The sequence below is a fragment of the Haplochromis burtoni genome, unplaced genomic scaffold (assembly GCF_018398535.1).
Source record: "Haplochromis burtoni strain Fernald_Lab_line unplaced genomic scaffold, NCSU_Asbu1 Contig_300, whole genome shotgun sequence".
Classification (NCBI taxonomy): Eukaryota; Metazoa; Chordata; class Actinopteri; order Cichliformes; family Cichlidae; genus Haplochromis; species Haplochromis burtoni.
The window spans coordinates 572807-589522 of NW_024582661.1; the positions used below are offsets into that span (position 1 = coordinate 572807).

Sequence of the window (16716 nt, forward strand, 5' to 3'; positions counted from 1 at the left end):
TAAAGGTTCATTTTTGTTTTAATTAGAAATTTTTTTTTGGCCTGCATCAATCGGAGTAATTGCCTGAAGGCCAAGAAAAATAAGAATTATCGTTTAAAATTTAAAATAATTTAAATTTGATTTCACATCATCCCCCGCTATCTCTCCCTATTTTTCTAATATTCACTGTTCAATCCAACAAAGGTGGGAAAAATCCCTCAAAAGTTGTACAGCAACTTTTTCCACCTGTTAATCTGATTATATGCTGAAAATAACTTTAGTTAAAACAAAGTGAAGAAGAAGTTTGCCCATCTTTTTAATATTATATTGTGGCATAGCAAATACACAGTGTTACTAATAACATCAAGAGTGGTTCAGAAAGCAGTGAGTTTACCTTCAGGTACTTATTTACATGCGTTTTCTTACTGGGACGTGTCCTGTATGGTCATGTCAATCTGACCAACACAGAGATGATGCACCAGCCAGGCTGCAGTCTGATGGGTTGTTCGTGAGTCAGTTGACTGAATCTTATTTTATGCATCAAATTTTGTTTAGACAAGTATTGACATCATCACACATGAAAAATGGTGAATTTTAAACTTGAACACATTAAAAAACAAAACATGACTTCAAATTGAGGCAGCCGTATTTACCTCGAGAGGAAGATCTATTTTTGATTTATAAAACACTGGCAACTTTAAATGTGTACTATTGTTTCAAATCATCACTGGAGCCAAACAGCGCCACCAGCTGGTCTTCGTACTGGGAGATGTTTCTCTTCATGATGTCAATGCAGGGACCCAGCAAACGCTCAAAAGCCTGGATGTCAATTACTGGAAGGAAAAAAAGACATTTTGATTCATGTCACAGACATTTTCGTATTTTTGCGTTTTACATGGTACATGTGTGTCAGGCTGCTGCATCATTCTTCCCACAGTCATGTTTGGAAAAAGTACGTTTTCACAGATCTCAAACCATCACACACTGAAAACTCACTGTTTCCACAGGCATCGAGTAGTAAGTATATAGCAGCCAGGTGCTGCTAAGCACACCATATCAGCACAAGCAGCTCATATCAACTATCAAGCATGGTGGTGGAAGGGCTTGTTTTTTCAGCCACAGGGCCTGAGCACCTTGCAGTCATTCAGTTGACCATGAACTCGTCTGTATACCAAAGTATTGTAAAGTTGCTGTGATGGGACCTTAAGAGAGCTGTGCATAAATAAATGCCTGCTAAACTCAATTAACATTACCAACATCTGTGGGCATCTAATGTACCTAAACATTTGGTTTCTCCCACAGCGTAAACTGTTGCTGCACGAGGTTTGTTGGTGACCAGCGCCAACTCCCCAAAGTACTGCCCTCTGGAGCAGCGAGCCACCTCCACTTCTGCGTTATCCTGCTGGCTCGCCTTTGTCTGCAATAAAGAAACTTGTCAGTCATTTCATACATCTGAGACATACAGTAAAACAAACATTATTAAAAAAATTAAAAGATAAAATGGTTAATTAAGAGGTTTGGCAATAGTAGTGCGCTTACTTTGCTTTTTATCATAATCTTCACTTCTCCTGTTTCCACAATGTAGAAACACTCAGCTTTGTCACCCTGCAAAAAGAAAAAGCAGCAGAAAAGACTAAGTTTAACCAAAGTGTTCTTAATATATAAACTTGAATCTAAAAACAACCCAAGATAAAGCAGGCCTATACCTGTGTAATTATGCGGTCTCCATCTTTGAATGCTCGAGCTCCCAGAACATCAACAATCTTCATTCTCTCAGAAACCTAAAACGAAGCAGGTGAAATAAACGTTGAATAAAAGGTGGCTATGTTCTTATATCCTGTTGTCTTTTTTAAATGCCGTGTGTGTGTCTGCAAACCTCAAGAGACTTCAGAAGAGGAACGCATTCAATGAAGGCCTCATACATCCTTCTCTTCTTTGCATTATTTTTCACAATCAGTCTGTGAAATGTGGCTCGATCCTGAAAGGGAAGCAACCAAAGAACAACCTGTTTCACGCACTCTGTCACATACAGCACAATGCTACGGAGGATGAAGGTCATCTTCTTCTGTCAGACTCACCAGGCCCCACAGGGCTCCGTCCTGTGTCGCCACGATTGTGGCGGCTCGAGGCGTGTTGTACATGAGAGCCAGCTCTCCAAAACTGCCCTTGTTGTCATATTTTCCAACACAAATGCTCACACCGTCCTTCTGTACAAAAATATCATAGACACCTCTGGAAGTGATTGGACAGAGAAAGAGAGGGAGCAGATGTGAATTGCAAGTCCTCTTTACATACTAGTTAATTATGGAGTTCCACAAGGTTCTGTACTAGGACCAATTCTGTTTACATTATGCATATATTATACATTAGGTACTATCATTAGAAGGCATAGCATACATGTTGAATAATCAGGCCCCATCTTATCTTAAAGACCTCATAGTACCGTATCACATCATTCAAGCGCTTCACTCTCAGACTGTTGACTTACTTGTGGTTCCTATGATATTTAAAAGATGAATGGGAGGCAGAGGCTTCAGCTTTCGCACCCCTCTTCTGTGGAACCAGCTCCCAGTTTGGATTCAGGATTAATCTAATTACTACTAATCTGTGGCTCTCTTCCACAGTGTCTTTTATCTTCTCTTCCTCCCCTCAACCCCAACTGATTAAAGTAGATGGCTGCCTGTCCCTGAGCCTGGTTCTGCCAGAGGTTTCTTCTTTCTTCAGAGTTTTTTCTTCCCACTGTTGCCAAGTGCTTGATGGTTGGGATTTTGTCTGTAATATTGTAAGTTCTTTACCTTATAAAATAAAGTTCTGTCTTGTGACTTGGCATTATAACCTAAATTAAATTGATTTGAGCAGGTTTAGTTTAAATATTGAAAAGAAGGTAAACCTCGCTCACTTCTCTATGACGTAGAAATTGTCCCCATCCTCTCCTTGGTCTATGATGTGATCCTGAGGTTTGACCAACACTTCAAACATGGCGTCTAAAACCTCAGAGAACTGCTCCTGGAGGAAAACATAACAAGACAGGTTTCTTTTTAATGAAACAAATTCTAAGAATGCATATTTAAAAAGGCATTTGAAGCTGATATAACATATATAAAAGTGGAGCTTAACCTTAAATATAAGGTTGAGAGAGGATAGTAAAGGGCAGGCACGGTGTAGGATGTGAAGCCAAAATTATAGAGAGCAAAAGCCAAACTTGATTTGAAAGAACTGAAAAATGAAGCAGACTTTTGCATTTTTAAAAAAAAATAAAGTCCCTTTGTCACCTACAGTAAGCCAGTAACATGACATTTAAAACCTGAGTGCTGTGGTCTGCAGCACTTTCTCGTCTTGGACATTGTTCCTTCAGGTCTCTGTCTGTGATCATCACAAGGGGAACCACGTCTTCTTTTAAAACCTGATTTAAGCTGCTATACCTGCTCTAATGTCTTGAACAGTAAAATGTCTCTGCATGCGTCCTGAAGCCGGCGACGCTGCTCGTCTGTTTTGGGATTCACAACCCGAGGCTCTGTGTCATCGTCCTCATCATCATCTGGGTTGTACGCCTCTGCACAAACTGCAGCAAGACAAACAAATGAACAAAGTGGAGTCATGTAGCCACATTGACTCACACCATTCCACTTACTGACCTGCAGTTCTGCGATTGGTTTTTCCAGAGGGGCGCTCTGCAGAGAGAGAGAGAGGTCAGAGCGTTACACTGAGTGTTTTTAAAGCCAGGGCTTAGCACACTTCACTGTAACAGCTCCAGAAGTGCTCGTAACAGTGTTAATAGTGAGATACTCACTAACGGGGACCGGTTCCTCCTCTTCCTCCTCCTCCTCCTCCTCTTCCTCATGTTTGTTGGGTTCATCTGTGTCTGATTCAAAAGTGACTTCTTTCTGCACAGACTCAGTGTTGGGTTTCTTGTCTTGCTGGTCATTTCTTTGGCTCTCCAGAATACGTGTGAAATGCTGCACAGCAAACTCGGCCAAGTTGGGAGGCCTGCGACGAAGCACTTCCACCGTGTATCCCTGCAGCAGCTCTTTCAAACCAGCTGGTATCTCTACAGTGCTCATCATTCAGGTTCAAAGGTCAGGAGCTTTAATGGAGGAAAAAAAAAGTCTATAAGAGCTTCTTTTCCATTAACCTCAGTTTACGATGGCAGGAATAACAAAATGCAGCAATCAGCATGTGATAAACACACTTTCTGTCTGAAGCATCATCACTGGAGCATAGTGACTCCACCTCCTCCTCCTCCTCCTCTCCCAGTCTGCCCTGTATTGATTCTTTTATTTAGCACAGCCTGTCGGAAAGTATTGACTAGGTCTTTTCACATCACATGTAATTAAAGGCTGTCCACTGGATCAAGCCTCAGAGCACGATGATCTGACAAAGAAACAACACACGCAGAGTGATTTTAACAGTTTATCCTGGAAGTCAGGCTGGTGTTCACGTCCAAATGTCTTCATTTATATTCATAAATATATAGCACAGTTATGAAAAACGCAGTACTTCGCTGGAAAATAAAAAGTAACTATCACAGTACAAAATAACTTCAATGCAAGTGTCCTCACACACACTGATTAGCCTTTTGTGCTCCTCTGCTCCCCGGGTGATGGGGCTGGGGTGTTTGTGGGGGGTTGGAGGTTGATATCTGATCTTCTGAGGATCTTGTGATCTTCTGCTCCTGTCCTCCTTTTACAACACTGACTATTGTATTCTACAAGATACATGATTCTGATCTTCTGATGATCTTATGATCTTCCTCTTCCTGTCCTTATTTTGTATCACGGTACAAACATAAAACCCTGTTATGGTACAAAATGGTTTTGGTAATATGACTCAAACAAAAGGGAACTTTTTGCATGCATAACTTAAATGGATGAAGGAAGAAGGGAAACTCGAATTTAGAGTTACACTGAGTTTATTTTTGGGAAAAACTGCCTGAGGTTTTTATTTTTATTCTAACCTCTTAAAGGGACTCTGCAGCTGCTGAAGACGATAAGGCAAATCATTGTTTAAATTTCGATCTGGCAATTTGTGCAGCCATTTCTGGCTCAAGGAGTTTCTACTCCAGGAAGAAATACACTTTAAGTTGACGACTGTGATTGTGGGTGTGCATGTCGCAAAAGTCAAAGCTGATATGATTTCAGATGGTGAATCTCACACGTAAAGCAGCAGGTACTGCAAAGAAAAAACTCCAATTACTAATTAAGATGATTTATAATACTTTCATATTTTCTTTACTTGTTTACATTTGTTTCAATGATTATAAGTAATTTATATTTGTGCTTTGCTTTTGTTGTAGTTGAAGCAGCACCATGAAGCAAAATTATGAAAAGCAGGGAAACACTTTTTCATACACTGGAGCCTCCCTGCTTTTGAGATTAAGCTTAAATTTGTCTTTGTCAGAAAGTTCACACTTCTGGCTCCATCAGGTGACCCTAAACATGCCTTTAGTTATTCTGCTGAGGCTGCTCGAACTCTTCTGCCCCCGTCCTCGTGTTTAAATGTTAATGCATACAACTATTTATTGTATCATTATCTCTTCAAAGAAAACAAAGACAACTTTTAGATATAAATGAGACAAAAAATGATTTGTATGCATTTATGTATTTTAAGGACAAAAGTTGCTCCACCCCAGTATGGTTTCCTTTGTCTCTAAAACTCAAAAAACCCAAAATATCAAAACTGCTTATTTAGGATTATTTGAAATTGATGACATGCTGCCAGCCTGAATAAGGACATGCAGACAGGAGAGCAGTTGGGGCTTTTCCATCATCTCCAACTATAGTAATCACACACTGAACTGGGAAAAACTGGAAAAAAAAAAACAAACAAAAAAACTGGAGACATGACAGAAAAAACAACAACAAAAAAAACAGCGGGAATTTTTTTGTTGTTTATGGATTCTGATTTATTTATTTATTTTTACAGATGTTGCCATTCATGTGCTGTTCGATCACAGCCATTATGCCTATTCCTATAATTTCACATTAGTCAGACAGAAAGTGAAGGTTGTGTTATCGATCACTGAGTGAAGCGTGACCGTACAGGATGCAGACAGTTCAGAGGTGTGTGTTGCTGAGAGCCCGGCACACAAAGCACGAGAGAATGCACCTTTTCCCTGATACGTCCACCAGCTCGCAGATAAAAGGTAAGGCACATGTTCACTTCACTCCATTTTTTTAAAATATAAAAACTCAATTTAAAAAAAAAAAAAAAAAAAAAAAAAAGTAAAACAAAAGGAGTGAGAACATTCGACTGAGTGTGTGTGTTGTGTGTGTGTGTTGGCATGGTTACAGCCAGGCCATCACAACATTTTCCAATCGACTCTCAGCAGGCCTGAACCATCCACGTGTTGCACTGTACCAAAATGTTTCAGAAACAATCAAAAAGTTAGAAATTCTTTAAAATCTCTTCAGATCCGTGCGTGCGTTTCCCGGGGATCACAAACGAGGTGACGCCGAGCCTCCGTCACAGGTTTGGTGCCAACCAGTTCAGGAACTTCATTGCGAGCTCAAATCCTAAGAAACAAGCCTGGTAACAAAAAGACGAGAAACAAAAACTGTTTAGTCTACGAAGCGGGGAGGAAGTAAAGCTCACCACAGATACGCAGAAATAATCATCTGGCTTTTATTCGTATTATTTTTATGTGGAACAGTGAGGCTCGCTGTGCTTCCCCTGTTGAAATTAACACCAGACGCTTACTGTGTACTTTAAAGTGGTGTCACTTTGTTAGCAGTCATCTGCATGTAAGCTGATACTTGTTAGCATTGGAAAATGTGGAGGGTGTAAACTTTAACTCTATTTTCATAACTTTTACAACTTTTCCTGCTGATAAGGACCTCCCCAAAGGCTATTCATACTAAAGTAATAACTAAACAATTAGAAGACAGAAAAGTTCCTGGTTTTTCATCTTCTAACAGCCCAACAAACATCACAAACAAAATATGAACATGGATGAATATCCAGACTTATTTTTTCCATGTATGAGATAAAATGTGCCAATTAATCATATTTAAAGATGCCAGTAGGCAGATATTTTGCAGATTTGCTGTTTTGGAAATGAATACAGTGAATCTGGGCTTTGTTTATGGTCCAAGAGTTAAACTGTAAACTGTATTTAAAACGATGCAGTGGGCTCCCAGTGGACACATCTAGGCTATCAATTTCAAATTTCAAAATCCTTCGTCACCTTGTTCTTGAGTTATCACATTCACAATATTTTCAGAAAATTTGACCTCTGACCTTGAAATTGAGGTCACTGAGATTCAAATTTGTTTATCGCAGTTATCGCATTATCAAACTTAATGTCCTTGACAATACCCCATCAGCCTCTTACAGCTGACGTAAAAACCAAATAAATAACAATAAAAAACGTGTTTATAAATGTGTATGAACAATGAGGGACTTGCAGCAGATGTGCTTGTGTGCAGTTGTTCTGAAAAACGGAAAGGGAGCGATGGAGGAGTTCACCATGATTTACAAAGATCAAACAAGCTGCATGAGAAGCACAAACAGTGGCTGCAGTGAAAACGTCTCATTGCTTTGACTGCTTCAGCTTTTGCTTGCTGTCACTTCGCCTCTGCAGAAGGCTGAAGTGCACAAACGGCACGAACAAGAGTAGCACGCACAAACTGGCTGCTCTACATTTTTTAATCACTTTGTTTCCATTCCAGTGAAATTTATCTCTTTTTGCATCAATCATGCCTGAAGAATAAGTGAAGCAGACTCACCGCGTTTGCAGGGAAAGCTCGAAGCATGACAGCGTTGAAGCCCTTATACAGAGAGGCCACGCCCTCCTCTCTGATCAGCTCCCGCAGGACATCACGGAAACCGTTGGGATACTTCCCTTCAGGAGCTGAGAGAAAGACACTTTATTAACTTGGTCACACACACAACGTTTTAAAAGACAAAGCTGCTTATACCAGGAGGAGGTCAGGCAGCGGACAGAGAAACAGGACTCATCTTCAGCTGGAAAAATCAGCTTCAAACTTTCCACAGGCTACAGAGCATTCTTTCATTTAGCATGAATGTAATTTTTTTTTTTTTAAATCACTGAACAAAATTAAACTGAAGATGATCTTAAAATACAAAAAGTGCAAAAATCTTCAAATATAAATCAGCAGAATTGAAAAAAACTGCAGGATCTGCAGCACTAAACCAGGATGGATACTGATCACAAACACCAACCTGTCTGGAAACGAGACTTGAGTACGTCGGGGGGAATAGCGACAGCCCAGTTACAGATGCCGGCCATCCCTCCTGCAAACAGCACGCTGGGAATACTGAGCTCGTTATGGCTGCGAAGACAAGAGGACAAGTCCAAGTGCTCAGACGGCCTGTTTTATATAAACACACAGCTGCAAATGCTGCAGGGCAGAGCAAATATGAACCTTTTTCCTGCAGGTGTCAGGAGATTCTTCAACCACTCATAAGACATGAAGTACATCCCACTGGCTGGAACATCTGAGTTACAAAACAAACACACACACACACACACACACACACAGAGAAAAAGACACACACACACACACTGTTTGAACTTCATAATTTTCCACTTTAACACCCCAAACAACTTAAATATGACTACTTTACCCAATAATATATAATTAAATGGATTAAAGTCATAATTACTTTAATTTAAAGATCAAGTGTTTGACATTTTCTGAAAGCCTGTAAGAGCTGTTTAACCCTTTCCTTCAGTTTTGAGCCCTCAGATGTGGTTTGACCAAAACTAGAAGAGATCTCGGGTTTTTTGGAGGGTAGCCTTAGTTAGCCGTTCAGGCAGAGATCGCCCTGTGATGGTTTTCATCTTTACACATCAGAGACATGATGATAATCAGAATGAGTTTCACTGAACTTGAATACAGAAGTATCTTGTTTTTTTGGGTTTTTTTAAATTCCACGTCCTCGGGTGTGCTGGTTTGTTCCTCCTCATGAAAACGTGGTGCCTGTGTCACTCACGGCGAGACTCAGCTGCTGACAGTTTCGTGTGAGTTAGCAGCTAACGTGGCCTCGAGCTGCTTCTCCGCATGCTCCAGAAGTATCTCACGAATAGAGTGTTGGCATTCAAACGCGACCCATCTAAACACTGTCGCAGACCAACACCCAGCAGGACAATGCGCTTCACCACACCATAAACAATGCACAACAGAGAGCCCAAGTCCTGCAAACCGCCTAGACCACAACCCCATCAAGGATCCGTGGGCCGCACCCAAACAATCCTGCCCCACAGATACCCCACCCCTCAACCCACAGGACCCGAAGCATCAAAGGCCTACGCCTCAGTGGAAGACACCACGGGACACCCCCACCCCATTTATACTTTTATTTAGTTTTACATTATTGTAATCTTTCTGATACGTTTTTACCTTATTGTGCTATAGAATCTTGTTTTTACCAGTACAAAGATCTAGTTTTTTTTGCCAAGTGAAAAACTTACCAACTCAAACTGAGAAAATAACTGCAGAATTTTGAGATAATATCCAGAAAGTTCAACTTTGGATCTCCAAGATTGTGTTGTTGCTTTTTTGAGTGGCATCCACATGAACTCTTTACCCCAGGAAAGCTTATATATAGAAAACCTTGAAGCTCTTTTCTGAACTAGCACTTTCCGTCATGTTTCATGCTTGCTCTTAGAACAAAATGACTGGATTTGCATCAGAAGTTTAAGCAGCTATCCTTAGAAATATATATATTTAGCTTTTACTTAACTGGATTTGGATGGTTGGATTTGTATTTGGATGTATGTGCTACTAATTTATGCATCTTATGATTGTCCTGTTGTCCTTCTTGGCCAGAACACTCTCCTAAATCTCAAAAGTTTTACATTAAAAAAAAAAAAGGAAAAAATGAGTTTCATACCATTCTTCTTATGTTATCCATTTATACTTTTTCATCGGCTCTAACAGAGGAATCTCCCAACTTTGGGATAAATAAAGTCGATCTGATCTTACACAGTACTGGGAAGGTGGTTTTAATGTTGTGTGGATGAGTGGATAGATGCACACAGTGCGACAGAACAACTAAAGCAACTTTGTTCTTGCTGGCAAAGCAAAAACATCAATTTCACTCATTCCATGTCATGTGGTAGGAGTTTTTCTGATGGTGGTGCTGGTCGTGAACCAAACACTGCAACAATGTGGCAGCAGACACAGCGACATTAACAATGGAGGACTTAAAATAGCTTTAAAAACATCTTGGGAAAGGTTACATGAGCATGTTTGTCAGGCCTCCAGGGGTTTGGTTAGTAAAACTAAATGTAAGCAGAAAGTTTGTGAAGACATGACATGAAGTGTTAATATTTGATCTACTAAGAAATGAAGAGCAAATAATGAATATTTAAGTAAAGCAGCACCTCTCATGAGGGTCAGAGCGGTGCCTTTGTAGACTCCCCTGATTCCAGACTCTCTGTACAGCTGTTTGACGCAGTCCATGGGTCCTGCATACTTCACCTCCCCCGTGGAAGCTTGAATCTGCAAACACACACGCATAATTTTACACTTACTGAAGATTTGTTCCAAATAATAACTTCTAACCTTTGACAGGAGGGGCTGAAAGAAATACTAGGTGTTTCCACACGTCGAATCAACTACTCAGGTAACAAAGTGAGAGCAATCAGATGCATGTTTAACCTCTGACCTGTAGGAGACATTTGATGCGCTCTCCAGGAGCCATGATGGCTGTGGTGAACACGCCAGACAACATCCCAGCAGCAAACAGCTGTGGATACCTGCAGGAGACAAGAGAACGGGGCTGATATACTCTCAGAAATCGACCACAGAGCGTCTGACAGGATCAACCCAAACTGTCGCCACCCGTGACAAAGCAATGACCTACGTAAGGATATCATCGGGAGTTCTCTGTTGCAGTTTCTTTCCCAGCCCAAACCCAAAGAAACAGACAGCAAACATGGGCGTGACTCCGATTATGGGGGCTGCCATTCCTTTATAGAGTCCTTTAATACCCTGTAAAGGAAGACGAGGAGGAGGAAACATCAGTTTGAGGACTCAAAAACAATATTTTAGTTTATAAATGCCAGAGTTTGCATCAGTGTGCATGCTCACCTCTTTGGCTAAAGTTTTTTTAAAACAGTCTATGGTCCCAGCATACAGGAGGCTCTCGCCAGGTTTGGGTTTTGGTTGAGTTTGTAAACGCACCTGAGAGAGAGGGAGCGAGAAAAGGATGTGAAGTGTGCAAATAACCTGAGGTTTCCATGGAAACGTGCTCTTTTCTTCTTCTTGTGGACTGCGTGCATGATTTAATCCAAACACGGCCACCAGATACACAAAGTACACAACAGATTTACATATAACTGGTCACTGACTGACTTTACACTTCTCATAGACCTTCTCCTTTAATGTCGTTTCTATCACCACAGTCTGGTGAACTTTGCTCATGTGTTAAGATGTGCATCTGCTTTATTTATAAATATTTCTGTAGCCTCGTTTGCAAATCTGAGCACTAGAAAGGACCTCTGTCTTCCTCTGAACCTCCTTATACTGTCTGCTCGGGAGCATGAGTGGAAGAAAAAGGTGGGAATCACAGAGTAACTATCAGTACGACACACTGACCAAGATAACAATGAAATCACTTGTGTAACATGTATCATGATCAGGGTGCACTTCAGAACCTGAAAAGATGATTAACAATCAAAAAAGTTTATTTTTCTTTAAAAAAAAAATCGATTCATTCATAGTAGTTTCACGTCATATTCTTCACCTGGCTGCAGTTTGACACTGTGCACTCAGCTAGAACAGCGCCCTCTAGTGAAAAAACCCTGCCTAACTTCAAATCGGATTATTTTAGCTATTTAAAAAGGGTCTGATTACACTTATCCTTTAACTAGAGGCATTTAACACTAAACACCACCAAACCCCAGGTAACTTAGATGTGCTGGTTTACTATCGTGATGGTAACAGGAGCTGAAATATTAAAATTGCCTGGTTTACTTTAAAAGGAACTGATGAGGAAGCTGAAAGCTCAGTTGGGTTTCATTTTAGAAAAAAAGCAGCTGCTCTGGTTTAGCAGCAGGTTTGACCAGTTTTTGAATATGCAAAAGTAATCTGCATGCACGCTGCTGCCAGAGCTCTGCTGGGTATCACAATCTCAGGACTTGGATTTAACACTGGAGACAGTTTCAGATCCCATCACTCTATCCTGTACGGGGAGGTCGGGTGGACGCCACCCTGAGAGAAAACCCCCCAAAACAACTCCAGTGTCTCCTGTTTACAAACCCATTCTTAATAATCTAAGATGCCATTTATCAAGTGAAACAAGTGAAACCCTGCCTTTGACCTGCCTTTCTACAGAACAGGGAACATGGACCTCATAGTTGGAAGAGACTCAGAATAGGGCTGTTCGATATAATGATATGTATCGGATGACGATATAAAAACATCTATTTCATTTTACGCTATGGTTTGTTTCGTGGTGTCGCAAAATAAACTGTTTACGGCAATATATTTTCATCGTTTTGATGGTCACTGTAGTGGCTATAGTAATTTCTTAAAGTTCTCTCTTTCTCTTATATTTTATATAACCACACTACAGACAGACACCTGTTTTTATGCGTTGTGGTTAGCAACAACGACGGTAACACCATCGCGTGTCCGCTTGTTTATGTTCCACATAAACCTTTCACAATAAAGCTCAAGATCCTGTTGAGACTTTCCAAAATAAACTGAATCACATGAAAGAGCAGATTATTTACAGCCGCCAGGTGCTAAAAAAGAAACCTTAGACTCAAACGTTAGAACAGGCTTTTCTCCGCAGCACACCGTGTAATAAATACAAAGAAAACGGCGGCAGTTACAACTTATGTCTAAAAATGTATCGTTTCATGCATCTGTTAAAACACTCGACTCCAGCTACATGACGCGCAGCTGGAAACACTTCCCGCAAGTCGAGCAGCCCGAGATTCACAGAATTTACAGAAAATGTTATATTTTTGTGATTTATATGAGACATAGATGTCTTATATCGGGATATGAGATTTTGGTCGTATCGCACAGCCCTACTTTTTTTTTAAATTGAATTGAATTGAAATTTATTTCAGTCAACAACAACAGATTATAATTTTACATAAAAGTACTCAAACAGAAACCGAAAAAGGAATAGGCTGAAGCCTTATGGCTTATACTTATCCTATCCCTTACCCCCATAACTTCAGAAGGTTATTGGCAAATCCGTCACCTTCTGCGCGGTGACGGTATATATAATGAAAGGTTTTGCTTTTTAGTGATTGGTTATTTTCATATCTTTATAGAAAGAGGTTATGTGAATTAAGTCTAATTTGTATATTTGTGGCTCTCCTCGACTGCTTGTCAAATTATTCTTGGGCAAGAAGCCCGAGTTACCCCTGAGGACTCCATCTCAGTCTGTGTGTGATTGTTTGGTAAAAACACTTGGGACAGGGTAGTGCTGTGGTGTGCACTCCTGAACAAGAGGGGGTGTGGGGTCTTTTCTATGCGGAGCTTGTGTGTTTTTCCTCTCCAAAACATGCATGTTTGGTTACCGGGATACTCTAAACTGCCCATAGGTGTGAATGTGTTACCCCTGCGACAACCTGTCCCACGTGTACCCCCCTTCTCTGCCTGCGACAGTGAACGCCTCCAAGCCAAACATGTGAAGCTACCTGCTGTGACGGCCCCTCGTGAATAAAGGAGCAGCCAAAAATAGCATGTTGGAGTAGAAAGGAACTTCCCTAAGGACCCATTTTACCTGAAAACATGTATTTTATGAAAGAGATGATGTACACCCAAAATATTTACAGCATAACAGAGGACATGCAATGGGTGGAATTTTTTTTTCTACACACTTTACATACAGGCTGTTTCCACTGAATTTAAATGCAAGTTTAGGGCAGTTTGAGATTTTTCATTCATATCAGAATCTGAATGTTAGATATGTACGCATTACTTTTTTCGATTTTAACTGATAATCCATTTTGTAATGTAGCGCACTCCCATTTATATAGCGCTTTTCTAGTCTTTAGACTACAAGTCACGTGTTAACATCACCTTGTTCTATACACTTTAAGCAATTTATCTACTTCCCCTCCATGGCCAGTGCAGAATCACTAATTACCCTAACATGCATGTCTTCAGGAGCTGAGCTCTTGGAGGAAATTCCACACAGCCGGGCTTCAAACCCAGAACCTTCATCTACTGTGAGGTGACAGCAATACCGTTGCAGGAACCACTTATCCAATTAAAGGGCGCAAGAGTGTTTCTGCAGCTCAGAGAGGACCTTTGACCCACTTTCAGGCTGTGAAGTGACTCAGCTCACCTGGAAGCATGCAGGTGGGCTGTTACTGATTTATGGAGATGTTCACGGTTCGCACGCAACATCAGCCCATCATACGAGCTAAAGCTTTATTTATGATATAGCTTACACCAACACTTTAACTCTCCACCACCGTGCTGACAGGTGCTATGTGGTGTTTGTGCCTTGTTTGTAACACGGTGTGGTGCATTATAGCCAAACACCACAGGACTTTGTTTCAGCAGTCTTTGCAAGGATAAGCCATGATGTCATGTCCTTTTAGACAGAATAGACTTTCTCCTGACAACATTTCCAAACAAGCCATACTTGTGTGGTGTTTTTTGTACTGTCATGAATTTTACACGTTTTCATGCTAGCTGATACCTGTAAGTCTGAGATGTAGCACTTGTTTTTTTCCACATTTGAATAGCTTCAACACATCATGAAGTAGTGACACTTTTAAGTGTTGTGAGTAACAAAAACCCCAGTATTTAGCCACAGTGTGCAGACAAGGAATCACAACAAAACACCAGATGCAGATGTATCACGCCATGCCTTCATGCAGGCTGAAACTGGACAGCACACAGGCAAGATTGAATTATCAGCAGTATTGATCTGATCTTGAGTGTCTGACGCAGTGACAGCCCTCCTGCATGTATCCAGGTGAGCCCAGTCACTTCACAGCCTGAAAGTGGGTCAAAGGTAATCTCTGAGCTGCAGAAACACTCACACTGAACTCACGGTTGTGTTTCACTAACACCCCCGAGGCCTGCACAAAGTGTCCCATACACCTCACACCCTTGCTGTGTGTCTAATACATGCACGGCACGGTGGCAAATAAACCCACGCAGCTGTTTATTGTTTACTTTGATCGTGTCCAGTGGGTGTCCGGCGAAGACCAGGCAAACCCCTCCAAAGCCTCCAGCGAAGAAGTTCTTCAGCGGGCTGATCGGCTGCGGCTGCTTGGACATGTTTACAGTCTGCAGGAAGGAAAGCGGAATGAATGAAGCGCAGAGGAAACACAGAGGTGCCGGAGCCAGCCGCTAACACCTCACCTGCTCGGGCTTTCCTAAGGGAGAGAGACGGATATCTGCGAGAGCTGAAGCCGCTCCGGTCTGCAGGACCTTTGACCCACTTTACCCGGACCGATCTGACTGCAACACTGCTGCACTCCTGTGCGCTTCTGTTTGTTGTCCGGCGGAAATGGTGAGCATTCTTCTTCTACTGGTTTTTATCAGACTGACTACTCGATGCACACAAGTACTCCTGCCCTCTGCCGTTTAGTATTCAAGCTCCTGACATCTTTGTAACCCTTTAAAGAAATAATAGTCAGAACATGGCTTAAAAAGTGTTTAAGGAATCTTCTGACAAAATTTGAGTGTAATGTTTGCTATTTATTCCTTAAAAAATGTATTATAAATGTACACTTTGTTTCATTTTTTTACATTGATGATGTAGAAGTCTCAAAAACTGATGGATCAAAGATGATACACTTGTCTTGTATTTCAGTGAAATGAGAAGTGTTGGAGTCTCAAACATGGTAAATGTGTTTTCTAGGTGTACTCACCTGCCACTTCATTAGGTACAAGTGTTCAGATGCTCCGTAATTCAACTATCTAATCAGCCAATCACATGGCTGCAACTCAGTCCATTTATGCCTGTGGGCATGATCGAAATGACCTGCTGAAGTTCAAACAGAGCGTGAGAATGGGGAAGAAACAGAGTGTGGCCACCTCTCGCTCTCTTTTCTTCCACAGCGTGTCTTTTGATCTGTCCTACTTAGTTACCTCACCACCAACCGGCCTACAGTTCACACAGGCTGACTAAAACTGGACAATAGAAGATTGGAAAAATGTCTAATGAGTCTAATGAGTTTTGATTTCTGCTGCAACATTCAGACGGTTGGGTCAGAATATAATGAAAGCATAAAAGCTGTAACAGTGTAGGGAAAATGTTCTTTGCACATTTTGGATCCCTTTGTGCCAACTGAGCATCGTTTAAACACCACAGCCTGGCTTGGTATTGTTACTGACCATATCCATCCTTCTGTCACCACAATGTTCCCATCATCCAGTGGCTGCTTCTACCACGATCATCATGCCGCAAAGCTCAAATCATCTCAAACTGGTTTCTTGAACATGAATATTTCACTGTTTTCAAATGGCCACCAGATGCATCCAACAGAGCACCTTGAGGATGTGATGGAACGGGAGAGTCTCACCACTGATGTGTAGCTGACAAATCTGCAGCAACTCTGCGATGCCGTCATGTCAGTATGGACCAACATCTCAGAGCAATGTTTCCAACACCTTAGTTGTGCAATAATGTTTAAAATAAATTGAATACAATAAATATAAAATAAATACAATAATTAAATGATTCTGAACTCTGAATAAAACAAACAAACAGCCAAATCTGACTTCAACATTTGTTGTGTCGTTAGTGCAGTGAAGACTGTGAATGAGGATATTCTGCCCCGCA

General features: G+C 41.1%; 1 protein-coding gene across 2 annotated transcripts; it reads right to left on the bottom strand.

The window, feature by feature from the left end:
* Positions 1–154: 154 nt before the first annotated feature.
* On the bottom strand, positions 155–15447 carry prkar2ab (protein kinase, cAMP-dependent, regulatory, type II, alpha, B). 2 transcript variants are annotated; one of them, XM_005941494.3, is made up of 18 exons: positions 15291–15447; positions 15102–15215; positions 11037–11129; positions 10810–10937; positions 10612–10702; positions 10328–10445; positions 8364–8436; positions 4265–4267; positions 3770–4035; positions 3615–3650; positions 3402–3541; positions 2879–2985; positions 2058–2211; positions 1856–1957; positions 1686–1760; positions 1519–1584; positions 1258–1396; positions 155–812 (listed from the first exon to the last, which is right to left on the bottom strand). In XM_005941494.3, the coding sequence occupies exons 2-18, from the start codon at positions 15204–15206 to the stop codon at positions 688–690; spliced, it is 1821 nt and encodes a 606-aa protein (XP_005941556.2). In that variant the 5' UTR covers positions 15207–15215; positions 15291–15447; the 3' UTR covers positions 155–687. The 2 variants fall into 2 exon arrangements, with proteins under 2 accessions (XP_005941556.2, XP_005941563.1); XM_005941501.3 differs by lacking the exons at positions 155–812; positions 1258–1396; positions 1519–1584; ... (6 more) ...; positions 3770–4035; positions 4265–4267 and adding exons at positions 5838–6504; positions 7704–7828; positions 8161–8270 and having other exon boundaries at positions 15291–15363.
* Between the last annotated feature and the right edge of the window lie 1269 nt (positions 15448–16716).

What these genes read in the sequence shown, in the direction of transcription:
- prkar2ab (XM_005941494.3), bottom strand. Translation starts at nt 15,206, where the DNA reads ATGTCCAAGCAGCCGCAGCCGATCAGCCCGCTGAAGAACTTCTTCGCT. An exon ending in GCATCAAATGTCTCCTACAG is followed by an intron (nt 10,446 to 10,611) that starts GTCAGAGGTTAA and finishes GTGTGTTTGCAG; the next exon opens with ATTCAAGCTTCCACGGGGGA. An exon ending in CTCTTCTGAAGTCTCTTGAG is followed by an intron (nt 1,761 to 1,855) that starts GTTTGCAGACAC and finishes GCTTCGTTTTAG; the next exon opens with GTTTCTGAGAGAATGAAGAT.